This window comes from Oncorhynchus tshawytscha, linkage group LG07 (genome assembly GCF_018296145.1).
Source record: "Oncorhynchus tshawytscha isolate Ot180627B linkage group LG07, Otsh_v2.0, whole genome shotgun sequence".
NCBI lineage: Eukaryota > Metazoa > Chordata > Actinopteri > Salmoniformes > Salmonidae > Oncorhynchus > Oncorhynchus tshawytscha.
This window is the reverse complement of record NC_056435.1, coordinates 39,640,310-39,665,302: the sequence shown is the minus strand read 5'-3', so window position 1 is coordinate 39,665,302 and position 24,993 is coordinate 39,640,310. Positions and strand designations below refer to the sequence as shown.

At 42.6% G+C, this 24,993-nt stretch overlaps 1 protein-coding gene and 1 long non-coding RNA gene across 2 annotated transcripts in view; one reads left to right on the top strand and one right to left on the bottom strand.

The window, feature by feature from the left end:
- Nucleotides 1-2,620: 2,620 nt before the first annotated feature.
- Nucleotides 2,621-22,219, bottom strand: LOC121846794. Its single transcript, XR_006083729.1, has 3 exons — nucleotides 22,178-22,219; nucleotides 2,986-3,098; nucleotides 2,621-2,850 (listed from the first exon to the last, which is right to left on the bottom strand). It is a non-coding gene; the product is annotated as an uncharacterized LOC121846794 (long non-coding RNA).
- The window catches only part of LOC112254482 (rho guanine nucleotide exchange factor 10-like protein), a 149,145-nt gene continuing 137,546 nt past the window's right edge, over nucleotides 13,395-24,993 (top strand). Inside the window, exons 1-9 of the mRNA XM_042324390.1 lie at nucleotides 13,395-13,484; nucleotides 14,465-14,568; nucleotides 14,975-15,052; nucleotides 16,137-16,316; nucleotides 17,286-17,402; nucleotides 18,902-18,994; nucleotides 19,741-19,911; nucleotides 23,525-23,670; nucleotides 24,445-24,611. Coding sequence (XP_042180324.1) covers nucleotides 14,542-14,568; nucleotides 14,975-15,052; nucleotides 16,137-16,316; nucleotides 17,286-17,402; nucleotides 18,902-18,994; nucleotides 19,741-19,911; nucleotides 23,525-23,670; nucleotides 24,445-24,611 — 979 coding nt within the window. The 5' untranslated portion in view covers nucleotides 13,395-13,484; nucleotides 14,465-14,541. The remainder of the gene's footprint in view (nucleotides 13,485-14,464; nucleotides 14,569-14,974; nucleotides 15,053-16,136; nucleotides 16,317-17,285; nucleotides 17,403-18,901; nucleotides 18,995-19,740; nucleotides 19,912-23,524; nucleotides 23,671-24,444; nucleotides 24,612-24,993) is intronic.

Genomic DNA, 24,993 nt, shown 5'->3' with positions numbered 1-24,993 from the left:
TCAACTGTGGTTTGTAACTACTATGATTTCCCATTGTTGCCAATTCAATTGCAGAAATTCCATTACCGATTTTTCTGAAATACCATTACCAATTAGGCCCACCCACTTGGGAGCCAGGCCCACCCACTGGGGAGCTGGCTCAGCTAATCAGAATACATTTTTCACCACCAAAGGGCTTTATTATCTCAGTTTCATCAGCTTACTGATGGCTGGTCTCAGACGATACTGCAGGTGAAGAAGCCGGATGTGGAGGTCCTGGGGCTGGCGTTGCTACACGTGGTCTGCAGTTGTGAGGCCGGTTGGACCTACTGCCAAGTTCTCTAAAATTACGTTGGAGGTGGCTTATGGTAGAGAAATTAGCATTCAATTCTCTGGCAACAGCTCTGGTGGACATTCCTGCAGTCAACATGCCTATTTCACGCTCCCTCAAAACTTCAGACATCTGTAGCATTGTGTTGTGTGACAAAACTGCACATTTTAGAGTGGCCTTTTATTGTCCCCAGAACAAGGTGCACCTGTGCAATGGTCATGCTGTTTAATTAGCTTCTTGATATGCCATACTTGTCAGGTGGATGGATTATCTTTGCAAAGGAGAAATACTCACTTAAAGTGATGTAAACACATTTGAGCACAAAATCTGAGCGAAATAACCTTTTTGTTCGTATGGAACATTTCTGGGATCTTTTATTTCAGCTCATGAAACATGGGACCAACATTTTACATGTTGCATTTAATTTGATTGATATTAGTTGGCAGGGTTCTTTACTTCAATATTATTGTGTTTTGATGTATTTATACTACATTTTATGACTTTTTCTGGTGGATGTTTTCTGAGGCTCCTTTTTCATCAGTCTTTGCTTATTCCTAATTTTTATGATGGAAAATATGCCTTAATGTCTAAACAATCTAGACTTGGCACTCAATTTGACATGCTCCTATGAACTTCACATGTTGGTGCTCATGGGTCCTTTTAGATGGAAGTGACTAGTAATTACAGAGGTTGGTTAGTACACTTTATTAGTACTTACAACTATTATACCCTTTGTTGTTTGTGCATTTACACATTTGACATTGTATATAAAAAAACTCAAATCAGTTTCTAAATTGTAGCTAATTTTGTGAAGGAATATTATTTGTTTTTTCTTCTTCAACATTTTCACTCTCCCTTTGTCTCTGTTCTCTGTTCTAGAGCTTATGTCCTCTGTGATGCCTCAGCCACAACAGAGGGAGGAAGGGGAGGAGGAAGATGAAGAGCAAGGGGAGAAGTTCGGGTTTGTCGACAGTGCTGATGAAGAGAAAGAGCCAGCGGATTGTAAAGACCCTGTCTCACACTCTGTAAAAGCCAGTCAAAAATCAAACCAGTCATTTAAGGAGGCTACAAACCCACCACAGGACAACACACTAACACCCACTGCACACTCACAACAGCACCTCAATGCAATGCCCCCTGCTGGTCAGGAGGAGGCTCCCTCCCAGGGACAATACTCCACAGCCTCTCCAGGTGAAGTGTTCTTTCTATTGTGAGTGACTCTTCTCCAATGGTCTCATAAGGTGCTGTCAGTTCATGAAGTGATTTCATAATAGCTTCTGACAAACAGGCATAAAGAGAGCCAGGTTAAACCTTGTTGTAATTGGATAAAGAGAAGTGTTTGTTTGTTATCAGTAAAATATTGACTACCTGACTCAGTCATGCTGCCAAAAAAGCTCTGTTAATTACACTCCCAGCTAAAGCGGAAGTTTTTAATCTACGGAAACTTCTGCTGGACAAAATGAAGTGACTAGTGCTTAATTAAACGGCTTCTCACAAAGCCTACATGTAGTACAGTAATCCTCTAAGTGGGTTGTGGAGCGTTCCTCTGCCCCGCTGGGGAATTCTGGGGTTGATGATGCTCTACAGTGAAAGCCTGTTACATAACTAGCGGCTGGTGGAGGAGTCGGTATCAGGCTGGGACTCAGCCCTGCAGGCAAATGAGAGGGTTTACATTGTTTCTATATAAATTAGATAATAGTTTGGGCAGGGATATCTTTCATAAAAGCTGCTGTACACACAGTGCCTATATACAGCTAATATTAAGATTCTGATGGGCTTTTCATCAGCAATTGTCTTTGAGACACAGGAATGACCTTCCTATTCATAAAACAAGGTACATTTAGATAAAACATTTGGAATTCATCTAAGTAGGTTTCAATATGAGCAAAACTAACTGTTCTTCCCATATGGTACACGTTGCACGTAAAAAGTGACATGACGTTAGCATTTCTTTAACATTATTTTCTTGGCTCTAATGTCCCCACAGATGTTCCAGTTAGCGACCCACGCAGGCGGTAAGAGACTCCCTGCTTTTCATATGCTATCACAGTATGTGGGAATCGGTATTACATCCTAAGAGACCGTGTGGTTTCATTAGGTTATCAATATAGTTGCATAACACAAAATCAGATACAACTCTATTTTCATAGAGAAAGTGTGTGTCAAAGTTGAAAGGTTGGACTTCAAAGAAGGAATTCAAAGGAGACAGCCCATCTGTGACTGAATCAGTAGCCTAAACAAGTAGTCTATAGTCTGCAGGTTATAGCAGTTGTAACGATGTGCGCTGAGAGTCGGGAAGCCAGATCAGGGAGTGAGTGTTTTAATAAAATAAACAGAACATAATGCAAAACAAGAACCTCGAACAAAGCACAGACATGAAACAGAAACAATAACGCCTGGGGAAGGAACCAAAGGGAGTGACATATATAGGGAAGGTAATCAGGGAAGTGATGGAGTCCAGGTGAGTCTGACGACGCTCAGGTGCACGTAAAGATGGTGACAGGTTGTGCGCCATAACGAGCAGCCTGGTGACCTAGAGGCTGGAGAGGGAGCACATGTCACAGCAGTTTGCAGTATAAAAGTTATATATGAGTTAGGGGCTTCATTAGAATGTACAATAGAAACATGTTATCCACCAGTGTACTGTATTACCCTCTTCATTTGTGATCCCCTACCTTGGTGGGGTCCACTGGTCCTGGTTAGGTAACAGCATGATGGTGTGCTAGGAAGTGTGTTGGGAAGCCTGTGCTGATAGGAGAGCCAGGGCTGGCCATTCCTGTGTGCTTTCCTGTGATAAGAAAGCAGGGGGTATCTGAGTGACTGTGATAAAGTATTCATCACACTCGTCGAAAACAACAGGTGTAAATGTTACAGTGAAATGCTTACTTACAAGCCCTTAACCAACTATGCAGTTTAAAAAAATACCCCATAAAAGAATAAGAAATAAAAGTAACAAATAATTAAAGAGCAGCAGTAAACTAACAATCGCTAAGCTATATACAGGGGTACCGGTGCAGAGTCAATGTGCGGGGGCACCGGTTAGTAGAGGTCATTGAGATAATATGTACATGTAGGTTGAGTTATTAAAGTGACTATGCATAGATAATAACAGAGAGTAGCAGCAGCGTAAAAGGGGGCAATGCAACTAGTTTGTGTAGCCATTTGATTAGATGTTCAGGAGTCTTATGGGTTGGGGGTAGAAGCTGTTTAGAAGCCTTTTGGACCTAGACTTTGTACTCTGGTACCGCTTGCCGTGCGGTAGCAGAGAGAACAGTCTATGACTAGGGTGGCTGGAGTTTTTGACAATTTTTAGAGCCTTCCTCTGACACCGCCTGGTATGGCAGGAAGCTTGGCCCCACTGTAGTGCCTTTCGGTCAGAGGCCAAGCAGTTGCCATACCAGGCAGTGATGCAACAAGTCAGGATGCTCTCAATGGTGCAGAATCTTTTGAGAATCTGAGGACCCATGCCAAATCTTTTCAGTCTCCTGAAGGGGAATAGGTTTTGTCGTGTCCTCTTCCCGACTGTCTTGGTGTGCTTGGACCATGTTAGTTTGTTGGTGATATGGACACCAAGGAACATGAAGTTCTCAACCTGCTCCACCACAGCCCCATTGAGAGAATGGGGGCATGCTCATTGCTCCTTTTCCTGTAGTCCACAATCATCTCCTTTGTGTTGATCACATTGAGGGAGAGGTGTTTGTCCTGGAACCACACGGCCAGGTCTCTGACTTCCTCCCTATAGGCTGTCTTGTCGTTGTCAGTGATCAGGCCTACCATTGTTGTGTCATCGGCAAACTAAATGATGGTGTTGGAGTCGTGCCTGGCCGTGCAGTCATGAGTGAACAGAGAGTACAGGAGGGGACTGAACATGCAGCCTTGAGGGGCCCCCATGTTGAGGATCAGTGTGGTGGATGTGTTGTTACCTACCCTTACCACCTGGTGGTGTCCCGTCAGGAAGTCCATGATCCAGTTGCAAAAGGAGATGTTAAGTCCCAGGGTCCTTAGCTTAGTGATGAGCTTTGAGGGCCCTCTGGTGTTGAATGCTTAGCTGTAGTCAATGAATAGCATTTTCACATAGGTGTTCCTTTTGTCCAGGTGGGAAAGGATAGTGTGAAGTGCAGTAGAGATTGCATCATCTGTGGATCTGTTTGGGCGGTATGCAAATTGGAGTGGGTCTAGGGTTTATTTGAAAGCACTTCATGGCTACAGACGTGAGCGCTACGGGTCAGTAGTCATTTAGGCAGGTTACCTTGGTGTTCTTGGGCACAGGGACTATGGTGGTCTGCTTGAAACATGTTAGTATTACAGACTCAGACAGGGAGAGGTTGAAAATGTCAGTGAAGACACTTGCAAGTTGGTCATTTAGCTCATCTGGTAGGCTTGTGTCACTGGGCAGCTCTCAGCTGTTCTTCCTTTTGTAGTCTGTAATAGTTTGCAAGCCCTGCCACATCCGACGAGCGTCGGAGCCGGTGTAGTGCGATTCGATCTTTGTCCTGTATTGATGCTTTGCCTGTTTGATGGTTAGTCGGAGGGCATAGCGGGATTTCATAAAGCTTCCGAGTTAGACTCTCGCTCCTTGAATGCGGCAGCTCTACCCTTTAGCTCAGTGCGGATGTTTCCTGTAATCCATGGTTTCTGGTTGGGGTATATACATACGGTCACTGTGGGGGACAACGTCATCGATGCACTTATTGATAAAGCCAGTGACTGATGTGGGGTACTCCTCAATGCCATCGGAAGAATCCCAGAAAATATTCCAGTATGTGCTAGCAAAACATTCCTGTAGCTTAGCGTATGCTTATTCTGACCGAGTCACTGGTCTTCCTGCTTTAATTTTAGCTTGTAAGCAGAAATCAGGAGGATAGAATTGTGGTCAGATTTGCCAAATGGAGGGCAAGCTTTTTACGCGTGTGTAAAGTGGGTCTAGAGTTTTTTTCCGTCTGGTTGCACATTTAACACATTTGGTAAAACTAGCATCACAAAGAATACTTTGTGATAGAAACATTGTTGCAGAACATGCATAAAATGTCTACCTGTCTACTTAGCCTCAACCCAGGAAAGCAGTGGTATTGTGTGTGTGTCTAGATATGTGTGATTCTAGGGCCTTTAACAGATTCTAGGGCCTTTAACCTTTCATTAAGTGAGACCCTTAAGATGAAAAGTCCAAGACAAAGGTCACCATGACAACTTGACACCTGTCATTTATATGGCTCTGCCTTATGTTCATTTGAGCTCTGAGCTTAAAGGTAAACACATTTAACACCCCACCGAAGCAACTCCACTTTACAACACTCATTTTTCTTTAACAGAGTTCCCCTCTTCCTCTACTGAGTGGTAGATCTGCAAGCTGTTAAAGTAAACAATGGCACAGTAGACATACAGTATGCAGACCTGTGTACAATGCTTTATGACTGATCGGTGCACACAGCAGATGGAAGATGCAGTTGATATAATAGGTGGTGTGTGTTTAGGATAGACTCGATAGAGGGAGGGAATTGATAACAATGAAGCTACAGTACCAGTCAAAGTTTGTACACACCTACTCATTCAAGGGTTTTTCTTTATTTGTACTATTTTCTACATTGTGGAATAATAGTGAAGACACTATGAAATAACACATGTGGAATCATGTAGTAAAAAAAAAAGTGTTAAACAAATCAAAATATATTTATATTTGAGATTCTTCAAAGTACCCAGCCTTTGCCTTGATGACAGCTTTGCACACTATTGGCATTCTCTCAACCAGCTTCATGAGGTAGTCACCTGGAATGCATTTCAATTAACAGGTATGCCCTGTTAAAAGTTAAATTTCTTTCCTTCTTAATGCGTTTGAGCCAATCATTTGTGTTGTGACAAGGTAGGGTTGGTATACCAACTATTTGGTAAAAGACCAAGTCCTTATTATGGCAAGAACATCTCAAATAAGCAAAGAGAAACAACAGTCCATCATTACTTTAAGACATGAAGGTCAGTCAATGCGGAAAATTTCAAGAACTTTGAATGTTTCTTCAAGTGCAGTCGCAAAAACCATCAAGCGCTATGATGAAACTGGCTCTCATGAGGACTGCCACAGGAAAGGAAGACCCAGACTTACCTCTGCTGCAGAGGATGAGTTCATTAGAGTTACCAGCCTCAGAAATTGCAGGCCAAATAAATGCTTCACAAAGTTCAAGTAACAGACACATCTCAACATCAACTGTTCAGAGGAGACTGTGTGAATCAGGCCTTCATGGTCAGATTGCTGCAAAGAAACCACTACTAAAGGACACCAAAAAAAGAAGAGACTTGCTTCGGCCATGAATAACATGAACAGTGGACATTAGACCAGTGGAAATCTGTCCTTTGGTCTGATGAGTCCAAATTTTCGATTTTTGTTTCCAACTGCATAGGTGAACAGATTATCTCCACATGTTTAGTTCCCACCAGGAGGTGTTATGGTGTGTGGGTGCTTTGTTGGTGACAATGTCAGTTATTTATTTCAAATTCAAGGCGCAATTAACCAGCATGGCTTCAACATCATTCTGCAGCAATACGCCATCCCATGGCTTAGTGGGACTATAATTAGTTTTTCAACAGGACAATGACCCAACACACATCCAACTGTGTAAAGGCTATTTGACAAAGAAGAAGAGTGATGGAGTGCTGCATCAGATGACCTGGCCTCAAAAATCACCCGACCTCAACCCAATTGAGATGGTTTGGGATGAGTTGGACCACAGAGTGAAGGAAAAGCAGCCAATAAGTGCTCAGCATATGTGGGAATTGCTCAGGAATATGTGGGACTGTTGGAAAAGCATTCCAAGTGAAGCTGGTTGAGAGAATGCCAAGATTGTGCAAAGCTGTCATCAAGGCAAAGGTTGGATACTTTGAAGAATCTAAAATCTAAAATATATTTCGATTTTTTTAACAATTTTTTGGTAACTTCATGATTCCATTTGTGTTATTTCGTAGTTTTGATGTCTTCACTATTATTCTACAATGTAGAAAATAGTAAAAATAAAGAAAAAACATTGAATAGGTGTGTCCAAACTTTTGACTGGTACTGTATATCTAGCCCATCAGCATGGTCAGCACTGTTCCCCAGAGAGACTGGAGGAAAGCCATTATAAAGAATGTTCCCTGGGGTTGACAGTACTGTAGCTGGAGGGAGTTGAAACAGATCTCAGACAGTAAAGGCTTTGCATTCAGGCTGCTCAGTGCTCATGCTGTGCTTTGCCTCAGGCTATTCTATTTGCATTGAAAAACGTTCCCTGCCCTGCTCCTCTGTTCTCTCCTACAGGCCTATGACTCACAGGGACTTATATAGACAAGTGAAGGGTGTAGGCCTACAAAGATGAACCATAAAATATATACTCCTCCAGCATTGAAATAATATTATTGTTCTCACAAAATGTCTTGTTAAATCCCCCTTTGAAACCATAGTTGGGAAATGCATGTGAGCTGCTTTCTAACTGATTCTGACTGGTGTCTTTGCGGAGCCAATGAAAGTGAAGATTTGCAACTTTTATTTGAGAACATTACTAGGGAGGGGATTTTAAGTTTGAACATTACTCAAACAAGCATTAGCTAACACCTTTATCGTTGTCTTGCCAACTGGCCAACAGGCTGCTCGCAAGCTATTTGGCTGCAAAATATTTCCTTCTCAACTTATCTGCGTAGTTATGTAACTACTGCGGTCTGTCAGGCATGTCTGGAACAGGGGAGAGGTACAATATCTTGCTGACTGATTGATTTACTGGCTGTTAGCATAGCCGACAGGGATGGTGGGAGGGATGCATCTAATGAGATTGGTTTCTCCTTCATCCCAGACCTAGCTGTATAACGTGGGAGGACTGCTGTAAATCTGACTGGTAGCTTGAAAACATAAGCAAGTGGTAGTTCTTTACAGAATACCGACAAGATCAGTATTATTAGGAGTTGTGTCAAAGGCAAAATTACAGGCCAGTTTTTATTTAAAGCTAATCATTATTGTGGTCAGGCTTTAGATATGGCAGGTGGTCAAGGGGTTTAGTTTAGGGGCAACTTTCATAGCTCACAGTTAATATAACAAACTGGAGGTAAGGTCACATTATCATATTCATGGTCTCAAATGAGTTCACCTGGACCAGAGCACTCTCAACCCCTCACAACAGCGGTCAGCAGAATCATCACACCACAGTGAATAGGACTGACCAACCTAGCAGAATTAAGCTGCACGAGGAACATGTGTGCTGTGCCAGGTTTAATGGGAGTGTTAGAATGCTGGGACGGCATTGCTTGGCCCCCGGCTACTCCACCTCTCCTCCCCCTCCTTCTCTTCCACCTCCTCCTCATCCACACTGCACTAAATTTGTAATGAGCCACACAGCACCCAGCCTAGAGTGGTCATAACTGCTTTCACTACTCTGTCTGGTATGTTCCAGGGTCTCTGGCCCCGTTGAGCTGGTTGAGCCCAGTGACGGAGCACCCTCCGTGGGAGAGCAGGCCCAGGGAGGTTCTGGTCCTGGAGAGGCGTTACCTGTGGAGAAGCAGACTGACTGGGAGGACCATAGTGTGGAGATACCCAAGGAGAGCTCAAGTCTGAGGGAACACTCTGAAGGTACACAACAGCATAGTACAGAGATACATGAAACATGATATAGACAGACATGAGCAAGCTCACATCAATTACAGTATAGCATTCATAACCTTCACCACAAGGCTTGTTGTTGGTAGCATAGCATGTTTGTTGACATTGTTTTACAGTAAAAACTGTATTGGCCTGTAATCTTCTGTAACCTTCATGGAGGGCAACAGCTAATACATAGTCTCTCCCTCCTATCATTTGATTTACACATAGACATGAATTAAATTAATTCAGGATGAGAATCAATAGTGGACTATTAGTCTATTTCCACCAAGGGAAATTGCTCTTGGAATTTGATTCAGTCAGCAATGCTGACATTAGGCTTTTTGAAGGTGGTCCACTCAAAGACTGTATGGAGCCTGACTAATCCACACCTTTCTCCATTATTTCACCTTTCTCATTAGTTCTCTTTCACATATGTCCTTTACTGTTTTTGTCAATATTGTTTATAATGATCATTTTGGTGTTTTTTATCATGCATGGACAGTATGTCAAAATTGTAGTGGACCTCAATTTTCTGATACGCTACTGTGTTATTATTGTGACATAATTGGCATGAGTGGTTGTGTTTTCAATGTGTTAAATACTGGCACTTTTATGGGATTAATGAACTATTTCCTGTTAATAGCCAACAACCAATAGCACTATCCCTCTAGGACTAAAAGACTCCTTAACAGCTTCTACCCCCAAGCCATAAGACTGCTGAACAATTAGTAAAATGGCCACCAGACACTCCCCTAAGTCTTGGGTCTTAATCCCAAGACTACCCTAATTCTATGATTTTACAAATTTGACTTTGAACACATTCATCGAAGACGAACTGAAGAAAGCAACGTTATACTGTGCTAAAAAGTTATTCAGCAAACCAAGGTAAAACCTGCCTGAGTTGTCGCCTTCTGGGATTGCTGGGGGAGCTTGAAGAAACACACCCAGGCTGTTTGAAACATTGAGAGTTCCCAGAGGACTGAGTCAGTTACTTACCAGATCTACAGATAGTCAGGTTGGTGGCCAAGATACAGTTATTCCCTTTTCATTCAGTACACATTCTTCACAGAGAGTGTTGCTCAGTTAGTCACTATTGTAGTAGAATAACACTGTGTCTCTCTCTTGGATTGTGTCCCAGGTTATTTAGATCCTTAAAGCAATGTCGGCTAATCCATGTCAGAATCTACATCTCTCATCAGATTCATTGAATCCAGGGATTGTTTGGGGCTTATAAAGAACCGTTCCAGACAAATCACAATTTAAAAGCGAATCAATAAATCCCCTAAACTAAATTAGACTGAAACACTCTCAAAGCAGTTAATGACTAATTCTGCGGACTGTGGAGATAGATAGGTTCGATCCATTACAAACAAGGTGGATCATGCTGCCACAATTCCACAGCACAATCCCACACTCTTAAAACCTTAAAAGCTTCTTCGGCTGTCCCCATAGGATAACACTTTGAAGAACACTTTTTAGCTGCAGGTAGAACCTTTTTGGTTCCATGTATAATCCATTCTACAGACGGTTCTACATGGAATCCAAAAGGGTTCTACCTTGAACTAAATAGAGTTCTCCTGTGGGGACAGCCGAAGAACTCTTTTGGAACCCTTTTTTCTAAGAGTGCACACCTAGCACACATAACAGCAACACACAAGGCCTATCTCCCTTCTAAGTCACTGCTAATAAAATAATAGCTATTTGATGTTTGAGATGAATCAAAACTGATGCAAATACATTTGCATTAACATACATTTACAAAATATATGGAAATTATGGCATAATCAAATGCATGTATGGGGGGAAAATGCAGTGTGCAATACTCTTGAAGTTCAAATCAAATCAAATCAAATTTATTTATATAGCCCTTCGTACATCAGCTGATATCTCAAAGTGCTGTACAGAAACCCAGCCTAAAACCCCAAACAGCAAGCAATGCAGGTGTAGAAGCACGGTGGCTAGGAAAAACTCCCTAGAAAGGCCAAAACCTAGGAAGAAACCTAGAGAGGAACCAGGCTATGTGGGGTGGCCTGGTTGCTTTGCCAGATTACCAGTGCGAGGCCCTCCTCTTGGCTCTATGGTTAGGGGTTGTGAATGCGAGTGGTCTTTACTGTCTTCCCCAGAAGATGTGACTGATGCTGAGGCTGAGGCTGATGCAGAGCCCCAGACAGGGATCCTAGAGGTGATCTATGATGACGTGCCCTGTGAGGGACCACTCTCTCCTGACGAAGGTGAGTTCTGGGGTAAGGGCCAGGGCTGGGGCCACTGAGTGCTTTTATTGTGCCTTGTCTGGTACTGCACCATCAGATCAATGGACATCAGGCTTGGGTTAAAATGTATTTTCGTTCCTTTAAAAAAACTTGACTTGTGCTTGATTAAGCTTGAGGGTCTGCTGTCTAAAAATGCACTGTCAGTATTTGTGGTGTGTTGATGTCAGCACATCTCTGTGTGTGTGTGTGTGTGTGTGTGTGTGTGTGTGTGTGTGTGTGTCAGGGGACATGCTCTATGAGGATGTGCACAGAGAAGATGGGCCCCAGGGTGCAGGCAATGATTGGAGCTCCAGTGAGTTTGAGAGCTACGAAGAGCAGTCTGATACCGAGAGCAAACTACCAACCCTCAGCAAGGTAGGAGAGATGGTATTCCATTTGTATATCTATGCCTGTCTGTTTGTCTGTCTCTCTGTCTATCTGTTTGCTTTTGTTCGTTTGTCTTAAATGCACAAGACATGACTCAAAGAGAATATTTCACCCAATGTTACTGCTCCCCACGCATGCTTTTTTATTCATGTGAGAAACTGGTGGGGAAAATACAAAGAACATGAAAAATGTATCAACCCTGTCTGTGTGGGTTGTATCTCGCTTTGTGGCCTGAGAATAAACAAGCTCCCTTGTCACTTGAAAGGGGCCAATGCCATGACGCTGTCTAGGTGCTGTATGTTATAACAGTTATATATAACATCTATGGTTATAACCATACAGTAGGTGACTGTAGCCTCTCTCTCCTCCACATGGGGGCAGTATTTACTCATTGACGTTGTGCTCTATTCTATTTGATCAGACTTGGTCCAGTCTCATCCCTGTTGCATGTATGTCTGTAGGGAATATTTGCCTGAGCTGGTGCTATTGGTACATAGATGTGGAAAATATTTTCTCATATTTTTTGTATTGTAGACGCTGATACCACTTAATTTAATAATATCCTAATATCGTATGAAATTATATCCTCAGAACAATTGTTTGTTATGTTTGGGCAGTAACGATGGAGGCATTACTGTAATAAATATCACAGTAGGAGTGTGCCTCACACCTCCCCTCCTGCAAAACACTCCCTTCACCAAGATCAGTGCTATTAGTCTCGGCTGACATTACCCTATGACCAGCGCAGTGCTCTAAATTTCCGCTCTCCATACTTGTGATTAATCCTGTTGTTGCCTTGCTTGTTTTGCCTTGATCATTTCCCCTCCATTTTCCGCCGTCTCATCTTACTTCCTTCATCCCAGTGCCCTGTTGTGTGGTTTAATGCGACCTGCCCTGACATGCCTCACATCCCACTGCTTTGACACCTTTCCCCGTACTGTAGCAATACTCTCCTGACCTGCGTTGGCTGAGGGAGCGTTGTGCCAGGACCAAACGTGAAATAGTCATGAGGCTGGGTGGCAAAAACAACTACAACACCAAGGTATATCATTGGCAGTAGGAGAACACAACATGACACCAAGGTATCTCAGCCTAGATGTAAAAACTACAGCACCCAGGAGGCTATGCAAGGATTAAAATGAGCAATGCCAAAATATGTATTCTGTAGTATGATGTGCATTTTAACTGATTAGATATTCACATGATTAACTTTCTTTACCATCCCCCTTGTGTTTCTGTGCTCTCCTCCAGACTGTCACTCTCATGAGAGATTTGTCTCTTTCCTTCTAGTTTAGTATCAGTTTTGGGGACACATGAATAAGTAAAACACATTTGCATCAAACACGTTGCCAGTTGCTCCCAGTTGATAACCTAGTATCTATCATTTAAAAATAGTGACATATTTTTTAAATACTGTCACCATGTGTGTATTCTGGGTCCGGAGGCTTTACATGACTCTGCAGGGCTTCAGCGATGCTCAGAGTGGGGTTTGTGGTTAGATGAATGTAGCCACACTGAGCACGACTCCACTACCTCCCCACAACTACAGCCCAGTCTGATACCATAATCTCACTATGATCTCCTCATAGACTTCCTGATTAGAGACCAACGGAGATGCGCAGATGTCTGCATTACTGTCTGGATGCATCTAGTGCTCTCTCTCTCTCTCTCTCTCGCTCTCGCTCTCTCTCTCTCGCTCTCTCTCTCTCTCTCTTTCTCTCTCTCTCTCTCTCTTTCTCTCTCTCTCTCCCTTTGTGGATTACTGTGCAGTGTTTCCTGGTTCCACTCTCCCTCTCCTCGTGGACTAACTCTTCTGGTCTCTTTGTCCTTTTGAACCAGGTTCATCAGCTAATGAAGGCCGCGAGGAGTGGGACCAAGGATGGACTGGACAAGACCAGAATAGCCTTTATGTGAAAAGTCTCCTTCCTGCACAAGAAGGACCACTCAGGTAATCGGAGAAAAAGTTATTAAAACCGACTGTTTGCCAAATTACTGTGTCAGATGAAAGTCTCCCTCTTACAGCGATATGTATGAATTTGTAGAGAAGTGAGAGTTCCTGTGGAAGATCGGAGTTCACATACATTTCAGTCGCCTCTTTTGAATTTTAAGCTGCGGTGAAGGAATTGTTTGATGCTAGCCGGGCCAAAAGTAATGTTAAGGCAGATAGAGGAGAAAGCTTCCCATTGCTTTTCCAATCCCAGCTTTAAAATAGAAAAAGACTCATGGAAAAATGATCAAAACAATGTAAGATAGTTCAAACAAAACAGCCGGGATATGTCGAACTGGCTCGCTCCCATTAAAGACAGATGTTGTGGCCAACTGAAGGTTTTGATGTGTAAGGAGAGCAATGGGCAGAAAATCTCACGTGACAGAGGCTGCACCCCAGGAAGCCTCGTTGCACAATGGAACCAGATTACCACCCATTAATGGAGTATTGAGCAGCTCTAGAAGCCACAGATAACAGAGCCACGACTCAAACAAATCTTCAAACAACCAAACAGGCCAGTGGTTCTATTTTTAGCTGTTGATCAGGGGGAATCTGTGCAGCATTTTATATTTCTGATACTGAGACACTATTATTGTTCCAAAATCATTAATTGGAATGGTGCTGGCTGGCAAAAAGCAGTTTTAGTATCTGTGTATGGTTGCAGGGAAGTTGGGAATTTTTGAAGTGCTTTTTGAAGACATTCGTACTCAAGCTGAGAAGTCCGAGTGTTTGAACATGTTTTTGAAGACGTTCTGTCTGTTCGCCTCTTTACTTCTACTGAGATACAGTATTGTTTAAAATGTATTTTTCCCTCCTGAGTTTTTCTTGCAGAGTGCTAATCTCTTCATGTTTTAGAGGTAATACATTAGAGTGTGACTCCAGTTGAGATATGAAAGCTTTAAATGTGCCTCTTTGTGTGTGTGTGTTGTGCCCCTGTGCAGAGGATGTGGAGGATGACGCAGGGTACCTGGATGTGGCTGTGTCAGATGTGAAACATCCTCCTGCACAGCTGAGCCCTATGCCTGAGGGACTGAGCAGCCAGCAGGTCTGTATGTGTGTATAACATATGTTTGTTTGTCTCTGTGTGTGTGTGTGTGTCTGTCAGAAGATTCTGTGAATCTCTAAGGTAATGTTATATGCATGCAATGATGCAAACATTATTTTTCTATTGCCAACACTGACTCGGTAGTACATTTGGGAGGAATATGTCTGCTACAGTTAAGTATAGCGCTACTCACTTCAAGGGAAACCAAGGTAAATCCAGGCCTCATGCATACAAGGCTACTCCACCCGAACTCTCTTACCAAATTACAATCACACACATGCATAGTACTATCAAACAACCTGTCACACACAGTATGGCATACAATCAACTCCCATCATGCCCTTTTCTGTGTGTGACCTTTGATCTTCGACCTGTATGCTTGCTGATTGGCCTCTTCTGTCCTCAGGTGACCAGACGTCACATCCTGGGCTCCATCATTCAGAGTGAGCGCAGTTATCTTGAATCCCTCAGGAGAATCCTTGAGGTAAGTCCTTTTTCCCCTGCCCCACACCTCCACTCCACCCTACCCTTACTCTGACAGATGTAATACGTTAATCCTTTCAGCATTTAAGAATGAGGCTGAAAGGAAAACCGGAGATATTTATCAAATAACCAGGCTTGTCACGCATAAATAATCATGATTAAATAGATTTCTTTTACATCTGTGGTGCCCCGCTGATGCTAATAAAGAGATTCTCTCTCTGTCAGGTTTTCACAGAATCACAGCATGGGTTTCACTCTTTTTTCTGTTGTCTTTCTTTTTCTGTGGCAGAGAGAGAATCAATCGTTATCTCTCCTATCAGATGAAGAGTGACACACCTGCTGAAATGGGATCAGGTGTGATCAATGAGAGGGTTATGCTCTGGAAAATATTTTCTGTGAACATATGATGTATTACCTTTGTTGTGGCATGTTTGATAATTTGGGTTGTTTAGCCTTTTTTGTGGTTTTGCGTACCATTGAAGTCCAAACTCACTGATAAAGGAAAGATTTTTTTAAAAGCCAAGAGCGCAATTATTAGGCATTAAGAACTGCGACTTCAGTCCTGTAATATCAGAAATTGCCTGTGTTATTCCCCATGTCCATATTCCACTTGTCGATAATTCATTTGCTGTGGAGGATTTGTGGTTGGGCAGGGGAGGCTCGTAAAACAACAATAGCAGCACTAGTCTGTCATCTATTGTTGTTTCCAAACATTGACTTTCATTGCTTTCACTTTCATTTTCTGCTGACTGCATCTGGCAGTTTCTGATTGTACAGGCTACATTAGGCATGACTCTCATCTTAAAAGACACTGCAGTCACACGTTTTACATAGTTGACTAGTTTGATACTCTACAGCATCTTGACTAATTGCAATTACTTATAAGATTGTTACTAACTGACGATTCCATCAATGTAACTTTCATTAAGGGTCCAAGGCACACGTGATGGTGCTGTTGTATCTGTTGAGAGATGTTGCTATTGATGTCATGCTTTTTATGATCAGGGCCTACTTGTGTGTTTTATGTCGTTCTCCACCGTAAAGCACACCTAATCCAAGTTAACCTGGGTATACTATTTCCCCAGGAGTACCAGAGCCCATTGCTGGAGGCGAACCCACGCATCCTGAGCCCACGGAAGATCCAGCCTGTATTTTACCGCCTACGGGAGATCACTCAGTGTCACTCCATGTTCCAGATCGCACTGGCGTCACGTGTGGCTGAGTGGGACAGCAGTGAGAAGATTGGGGACCTATTTGTGGCCTCGGTTAGTGTGTGTGTGTGTGTGTGTTGTGCGTGTGTGCGTGCGTGTGTGTGTGTGCGTGTGTGTGTGTGTGTGCATGAGAGAGTGTGTCAGTTTTCCCATAGGGCATTAGAAGACAATTTCCACAGACACAGTTATAATGAGCTGCACTTAAAATTGAGCAAACATCACTAACTTCAAACATGGAGACCATTACAGCTGAGATGAATATCTCTTCTGCAGCAAATACACTCTGAATATGTGTGCTTAAAGCATTGGCACAGGACAATTGGACTAATGTATGAGTGTGCTGCTGTGACCCTCTGCAACGTGGTCATCCATAAGGGTTGCTGATTATTTACCTATGAAAGATGCCATTCTGCCCTCCTTCTGGTCTTGTTTATTGTAGGCTGGGGGTTGGGACTAAACACTCCTCATTCATTTCTCTTTTTCACCTGCCATTGGATTTGTTACCCAGCTGTTAATGTTTTATGCTATTAGTTGGTCTCATACTATCTGTGTGTTGTTTGTGGCTGGCTTGCAGAGAAGATGAAGGAGAGGGTTCATTTCTGTGAGACTGGCTAATTTCCCAGCTACTGCTTCTCCAGCTACTGCTGCCGTCAGCAGCCTGCTTTGTGTTTAATCAAATGAGAGCGAATGACTGTGTGCCGCCGCAGCAGGATTGTGGATTGTGAAGGGTGTTTGTTGGTCTCCTGGATGGTAAACAGGTCAGGGTCTTAAATACCACACTTAAATGGCAATTTTCTACCCTTTTCTTCCCTTCCATTCCATGAATGTGATTGTTAGATGAGCTGCGGAGCTACTGACTTTCAAGGGACTTAATGTTGTCAGATGCTTTAACAAATAAATGACCAAGCATGACTAGTTCCTGAATGAACTTGTTCCATGAAGAATCCAACAGATTCCTGATGTGAAATCCAAGGATTGTTTCTCTTGCGTTTCCCATAACCCCACCTTTCTGTGTTTTTACAGTTTTCTAAGTCGATGGTGCTAGATGTTTACAGCGACTATGTCAATAACTTCACCAATGCCATGGCCCTCATAAAAAAGGCATGCATGTCCAAACCAGCTTTCCTGGAATTCATAAAGGTGAGTCACAAAGTAGAACCGTCCATGTTTTTTTCTCTATTGTTCTTTCAATACACTCTAACCCACGGTCACTGTCGACCTTCTTCTACTATTTCATTTGGCCCTCATACTACAATTCTACTGGTGTCTTAATACTTGGTTAACCCATCAGAGTCTGAGCCCTGTCTAAACAGGTCTACTAAGCTATATGGAATTGTTTTAAGAAGGTCATACCAAGGATCATTTAGCTATTTGATTTTGAATTTTAAGACCCCTTGAAGTGAAAATGAACAATTATTTGATGAACAATTATTTCTGGCCTTACTGCTATTAGCCCATACAAACACACTGAATAACAGATTCACTACATGGAACAACAGATAGTTTCAAAAACATATCAAAAGGAAGTTTGTTCTGAATTGTCTCCCCTTTATCTGAGAGATATAATAAATATATAGTTTTTTTTTTAACATGTATTTAACCCCATATTTTTGGCATTAAACAAACTCCATATATACTTCCATATATGTTTTCAACTGGTACCGACGGACCTTCCGACGAGCCTTGTGAAGCCTGATCATGTAAATGTTCATCAGAGTCTCACTTTTGCACAGAGGGGTCAAATTAGTGTGAGTGGTCACATCCGGTTCGGATGCTACAGACAGAAGTTGGCAGATCGGCTGTACTGACTTCAGACCAGTCTCCTGATACTTGTGGTGGTTGTAGAGCCTCTTTCCATAGAGGGATTTTTATGGGGATTTTTTTATTATGCTAAATAGATTTCCGCGGGTTGCGGACAGCAACTACATAAAAGTGTAGTTGCTTTATTCAAATATTTTCAAGCTGGCCTGGTTGTGCTTACTTGTTGCAATACACTGCACTAATCATAGAGAATATTTATATTTCACCAATTAGCAACTCTCACAACTCTCCCCGCCCCCCCACAAAAAAAAGTATAAAACATACAGTATATTTAAGGAACTCAGTCCGGCTTCAACTTACTCTTAAAAGTTGTAATAGTAGAATAGACAAGATGCAATTTCAACATTTTGTAGTAATGTTCAAGTCGCTCAAATTTCACATGAATACACATTAGACATTGCAAAATGTATAGAATTGCAAGAAAGGTCCCTTTAAAACTGCAAAAACAATTCTGCACCCCATGACAAAATGTGTACAATTGCAGGAAATAAGCTTTAAAACTGCAACATTTTCTCTCCACCAACATGTGGGGTGTGAACAGTTTGTTTCATGAACAGTGCTTGTGCCAATAGAAATAGATGTGGCATGAGAACACATCCACTTCCCAAATCTCTAATGACCAGCACGTCCACCAGATTCTGTTTCTCCACACCTTTACTAACCTAAACCCACTCCTACTCCCACACTCATGCACTCTCCATATCTTGTCCTCTGAATAAGAGGTGCCTAGAGGGGTCTTTCTCTCTGTGTTTTTGCTTATCTCCTGACTTTACTATGGTATGCTGTTTATCTAAAGCGTCTTATCCTGTGTTGTGTAGATGAAACGGGCGTCCAGTGTTGACCGGATCACCCTGTACGGCCTCATGGTGAAGCCCATCCAACGCTTTCCCCAGTTCATCCTTTTACTGCAGGTATGTGTCTTTACCAGCACCTTCACTGCTAACATTGACAAGATAATGTCACTTTAGAAAACGAACAGGTAAACAATCTGAGATTAACACCACACAGTGTTTTATGGACCTGATCAAGAGATTGACACGTGATGATATATTGAGCCATTGAAAACTGCTAAATACATGAGATACGGTATAACACCATGCATGGTTCTACCTATCTAGTCTAACCATATATGCTTTTCATGCAGTAGGCTTCTTTGTCTTCCTTTACTTTTCCTGTCTCAACATTGTGTGTGGAAAGATTTTGCGTACTGGAACTGCAGTACCTCATTCTATCCATAAGTAGGGGTTGATTATCCATGACATCAAAAGATAAGTTATGAATGTAAATGAGGCATTTTCCTCTTGCCTCAAACTCAGCACCCTGGAGAGGGAATGTCTGTGTTAAATCATATATTATACAGGGAACTAAACTCAAAGCACTGAAACTCTTTTGGGACTCACACACAGAATATAAGGCCTTATTTATGCAGGTCCACAAGCACACACAGTTGCAGGTAAGCCAGACACACACATAGATCTGGGATGAAACTCAATAAATACTTGGATTTTTTAAAAGAAATATGAAAATGAGAACAATGTGCTTACAAGGCTCTGGGCCGTAAAAACACAGAAAACAATGTGCACACATGCTTACACACAAACCAACACCTCTTCACTTTATTTAGTGTTTGTTTCTCTCTTCACTGTTTCTCTGTCAGGACATGCTGAAGAACACACCTAAGGGTCACGTAGACTGCCTGCCTCTGCAGCTGGCTCTGACTGAACTAGAAATGTTGGCCGAGAAGCTGAATGAACAGAAGCGTGTGGCCGACCAAATAGCTGAGACTCAGCAGCTAGCACGCAGTGTCAGCGACCGCTCGCTCAGCAAGGTGACAGAAACACTGCAATACACATGTACGCAAGCACATACACGCACACGCAGCCCCCGACACATAGACACTGACACATACACACGCACACAGAGTAATCAACCTGCTTACCGTGTGGCTCAACCCCAGAGCCCTTCCTCTACCTCCTCTGTGTTATCAGCATGAGCCAACCACCTATGCATTAGCATATATAGCCATCACTTACATTCCATTCCCAAACATTAGTCTAGGAAAGTATTTTCATTCAGAAAAATCATTGCCCAGATATTATGTCCATTATGGCCCCTGAACAGTGTCTAAACACCACGGCAGGGGCGTTTCTTCTCCATTACCACACTGGAATTACAGTCCAGACGCTGCAAATCTGAACAAATGCATTTTTGAATAAGAGGAATTAAGGGGTAAATGAGACATTTAATTGGAAGCTATATCTCCCCATTTCTCCTTGTCCTTCTCCCTATCATTCCCCCCCTCCTTTCCTTCTGCTATTCTTTTCTTCCCTCTCTTTCTCTTGCTCACTTTCTCCCTCTTCCTCCCTTTCTTGTCCCCACCTGGAGGCCATCATCTCCCTCTCTCCCTCTCCCTCCTCCCTCTGTGCCTCCCTCTCTCTTTCTTTCTATTGGTCCATGGTGGTGAATTTTCCAGAGTCCTGAGATGAGCTGATTCGGCCAATCTCGTCAGCTCTACACAGAATTCCATTTACTGCGGTGAGACTGCAGAATTTCAATAGGAAGCAGTTCTCTTCCATTATCCCATAACCATCCAATGAAATATTAATTATTTGTCACTAAGTAATATACTAAGTATCTAAGTCAGTGGAATATGGGAGATAACACTGTGAGTGGGAACAGGCTGAGGTTTCCGTTTAACTCTATATCTCAGACACACACTCACACAAAACAGTCACACATGCACACACACTGTTGACACTTTGGACTTTTCAGAGGGCCCGTCCATGATTTACATCTCTCTGCCTCTGGAGGGTGCTGTAGTTCTGTGATCATAGAAGACAGGCTACTGTTTGACTAATGACTCATTTCCCAAGCCATCGGAACAAAAGCCAAGCACAGCTACTGATTCTCCACAGATATAACAATCCATTTTGTGAGATGTGATGGGATGAAGAGCACTGTGCATTGAAAAATGGACAAAACACAGATTATTATTATTATTATTATTCATAAAAAGGGTGTTTCTATCGAACAAACAGAAACATCAGAATGGGACACTATCTGAGCTGCATATTTGCACTCTACCGTCAGTTCAGTCTTTTGTTTTACTGTAGTTGTAATGACTCTTTTTTTTCCAGAAGATTGTTTTAGAATACATAAAACTGACTGTATTGATTCAGCTGGACATAAAAAATGACTGAACCAAGTAATGCTTTCTATTAGATTACCCTTGCCATATGTACCTTAGGAAAAGTATGTATTGTGTGTTCTCACATACTGCAGAAACATTTCTTTGGATATTTCCATGTGTCTGTGTATGTGTGTATATAGTGGCGATTTTAGCATGTAAATCTTGGTGGGGCAAAAAAAACAACACTAAACAATACATTAATTGCTCTACAACAGTGCCAACAAACTGTTCGGGCCTACATAAAGCTGTCCCAACAGCAGTGTCCCAACAGCAGTGTCCCAACAAGCAGTCCCAACACCTTACCACTGCTACACCTGGCTATCAGAGGAGCCTTGTCTGGCAGCGAAACAGTTCATTCAGCCTCATTTACTGCCTTAAAAAAAACAGCACTGATATGGCTGACTTGCTTAAACAAATGTGGTTTCTACTGACATCTGAGATGTACAAACTATGGCATAAGGGGACGATAAGAAGCAATCCGTAATTTTGATTAAGACATTAATGAGCGAGCTAGGATGGACGTAGTCAATATAACTATTTGCTCAGCACTTCTGAAATGTACAGCGACAGAATTCAGAACATGGGCCGTTCTTACAGTATTCTCCCTGTACACCAAGTCGGGACCACAGGATAAATAAAGGGGGCATATAAGCAGACAATGAAAGCTCTTACAATTTTCAAGGACTACATTTCTCTAAAATGTGCTACATGTGCACCACCAAGTCAGAACAGTAGGTGAAATGATGAGCCAAAAAGGGACCAAATGATTGAGGCACATGGACTACTAACAGCTTAGTACACAACATACACTTAGTATTACTTTCTTAGCTACAGTATACAGTACATATCTCCCTGGCATATTACATAATTTATGCAGCAGCATACAATACATTTTTGGACTCACCTTGTTGTGCCTTGCTCACTTCAACAGGAAGGTGGCGCGGCGGTCCTTCGAGGGAGAATTTTGTCATCAAAGTCTGGCATTCTCTGGATTTATGGTGCTGGTGAAGTTCTGAATACAAAAAACAAGTTTGAGTCATGACGTCAGTGATCTTCAGGTCGGAGCTCTAGAAAGACCCGAGTTCCCAACTTGCAATTCCGAGTTAGATGACCGTTCAAAACCTATTTTCCCAGTCGGACCTCGTTTTTTTTTTCAGATTTCCCAGTTACGAGTTTCCAGTTGTTTTGAGTTTGGCAGAAGTCATGCTGGATTGTTTATCCGTTTAAGCTAGGAAAAGAGACCCTTAAACCCAGACATGGGACCACACACCCACTCCACTTAATAGCAGGCTAATGATTGCTTGCTTGCAGTTAACCCCTGATTCTTTCCAAACCACTCATTGTTGAATTTGGGATTTCCAACTTGTTGTTTAATGTTTATGTCCATTGAGCACCGATACATTTTATCTATAATTTCTCTGAATTTTTTTATCTTCATATGACAAGGATTGAAAAGGATTTGCCGATAGATTGTCGACTTGATTCATGATGATGACTGCAAGCTTGCTAAGATTTTGAAAGTATGATGTTGACGTGATCAGTCCAAAGCTACTGTAGATATACCGTGATTTGATGTAATTGTATCTGTGACCAATGACTGAGCCTTTTGGATGGGCGTTGCTAACGTAACTCTATGGCAGCACCCAAGTGGCTAGAATTTTGGAGCTCTACCTTTAAATTTTGGAATGACGTAGTGTCCCCATGTGTGACAGAACACTGAGCCAATCACGGTGCAACCAGAGAACATTACCAACCCCTACGCTCCATATTTTCTGCTGGCTGCCCCTCCACCACAGAAAGCACTGAGCTAGGCTGAAACACCTGCATTTTAGAGCTCCCTTACTCAAGAAATAAAAAAAGAGACAATGTTTGTATTCTGCGTTATTATTAATTTTAAGTCAATCATTTATACATTCTTTTTTTTTTACAATGTTTGTATACTGATATGTGACACGTATTAATGCCAAAATAACATGCAAAACAGGCACACACAAAAAAAACAGGTGGGGCTCAAAACACCTGCAGGGACTGACAGGTCGCCACTGTGTGTGTGTCTTAGCATGTGAATGTGTTCTGTGTGCCCTGACTGGACAAATCTCCTTTGATCTGACACTGATCCCCAACGAGACACTCACTTAACCAGTCTTTAGTCTGCCTGCTGTACTCCTTAGCAATTGAATTGAAACCCTGGAGAATTTGCCATTTGTGATGTGCCTTTTGAGACAGTGTCCTGATTGCTCTGCCCCTTTAGCAACTGAACTCAGACCAGGGGTCGCTGGTGCTTTGTGAGACACTGATTGAGACGGTGTATGGGGAGCGAGGCCAGGTCCTGAAGTCTAAGGAGCGCAAAGTCTTCCTCTTCAACGATATCCTCATCTGTGCCAACATCAACGTCAAGTAAGTGGTGTCTCTGTAGAGTAGAGTGAGTTCTGCTAAACAGCTCTACAGTCTGAATACACAAACACCTTCCCAGCTCCACAGCAGCAGCACCACAAGGCTCAGCCTACAAAGCTTTACAGGGATATATTTAGGCAAACTGCATAGCAAAGAGTAATAGCTAATAGGCGTTCTCTAGCACTATCTGGAGGAACAGGAGTTTATCAGCTTTAAACAAACTGCAGGTAGCTTAACTAGAGCAACAGGACTCCTAGATCACTGACATAAAATATTTCTTGGTCCCTCTACAATTTATCCTCTATGACAGCACCATTGTTCACATCGTCTCAGAGCTAAAGGTAAACAGCAAATATTTTCCTCCATTTACAAAGCTCCTGTTTGAGACGTTCATACCTCAAAGCTCTCTTGTTCAGCCTTCAAAGTAGTTATCACCCCATGTTTCGTTCAATTTGATTCCCCCGAAGTTGACTTTGCCTGCCCTCTAGAATCTTGACAAAGTGATCACAACTTTGATTGTATGCATGATTACAGGAATATATGAATATGAAATTAATTCTGCTCATAGCCGGGGGTCCCGCTTTCTGCCGTGAACACAGCTGATCAGACGGATTCTAATTCAGCTCCTCAGCTCTTTATGTGACAATATAAGGAGCTATACCATACCTCAGTTCTCCTCCTGTTGGTGGTTTGGGATTAGTGCTGCTGTTAGGAAGAGAGGGATGCTGGGAGAAACGGTGACTTGTTTGCTTGTTTTCTTCTCTTTTCAACCACCAGGGGGCCCCTTGATATCAGCAGCCTAGTCCCTGTTGGTCCTAAGTACACCGTGAAGTGGAGTGCCCCCCTGCTGCAGGTCCAGGTAGTGGAGGTGGGTCAAGAGGCCTCCCAGGAGACCCTGTTCCAACATGGCGGTGCCAAGCACCCTGGCAGTGCCTGTCCCCCAGGTTGGTAAACCTAATGAGTCATCCATCCATCGCCTCTCTATCCCTGTAGTCCAGCTAATCTCATCATTTGGCCAGACTCCTAGTCTCAGCCGCATGGTCTGACTCAGCACAGCCCTCTAATCTGTTTGCTACTGTGAACTATCCCAATGAATTCTGGTGATGCAGCGCTGTCACTCTGATTGAGGATGTGTTTGTGAAAAGAATAGCGATGATGGTCACTTGGTTCCATTTGCCTGGGCTGTTTTTATCTGCGAGAGATACAGTGGGAAAACAGAGCTGCACCCTCCACAGTCTCATTTCACTCTCTGATAGACCACAAACATATCTGGAGTGGTGTCATCAATCTGCAGAGATTATTCCCTTCCTCTCAAGCTCCAATTAG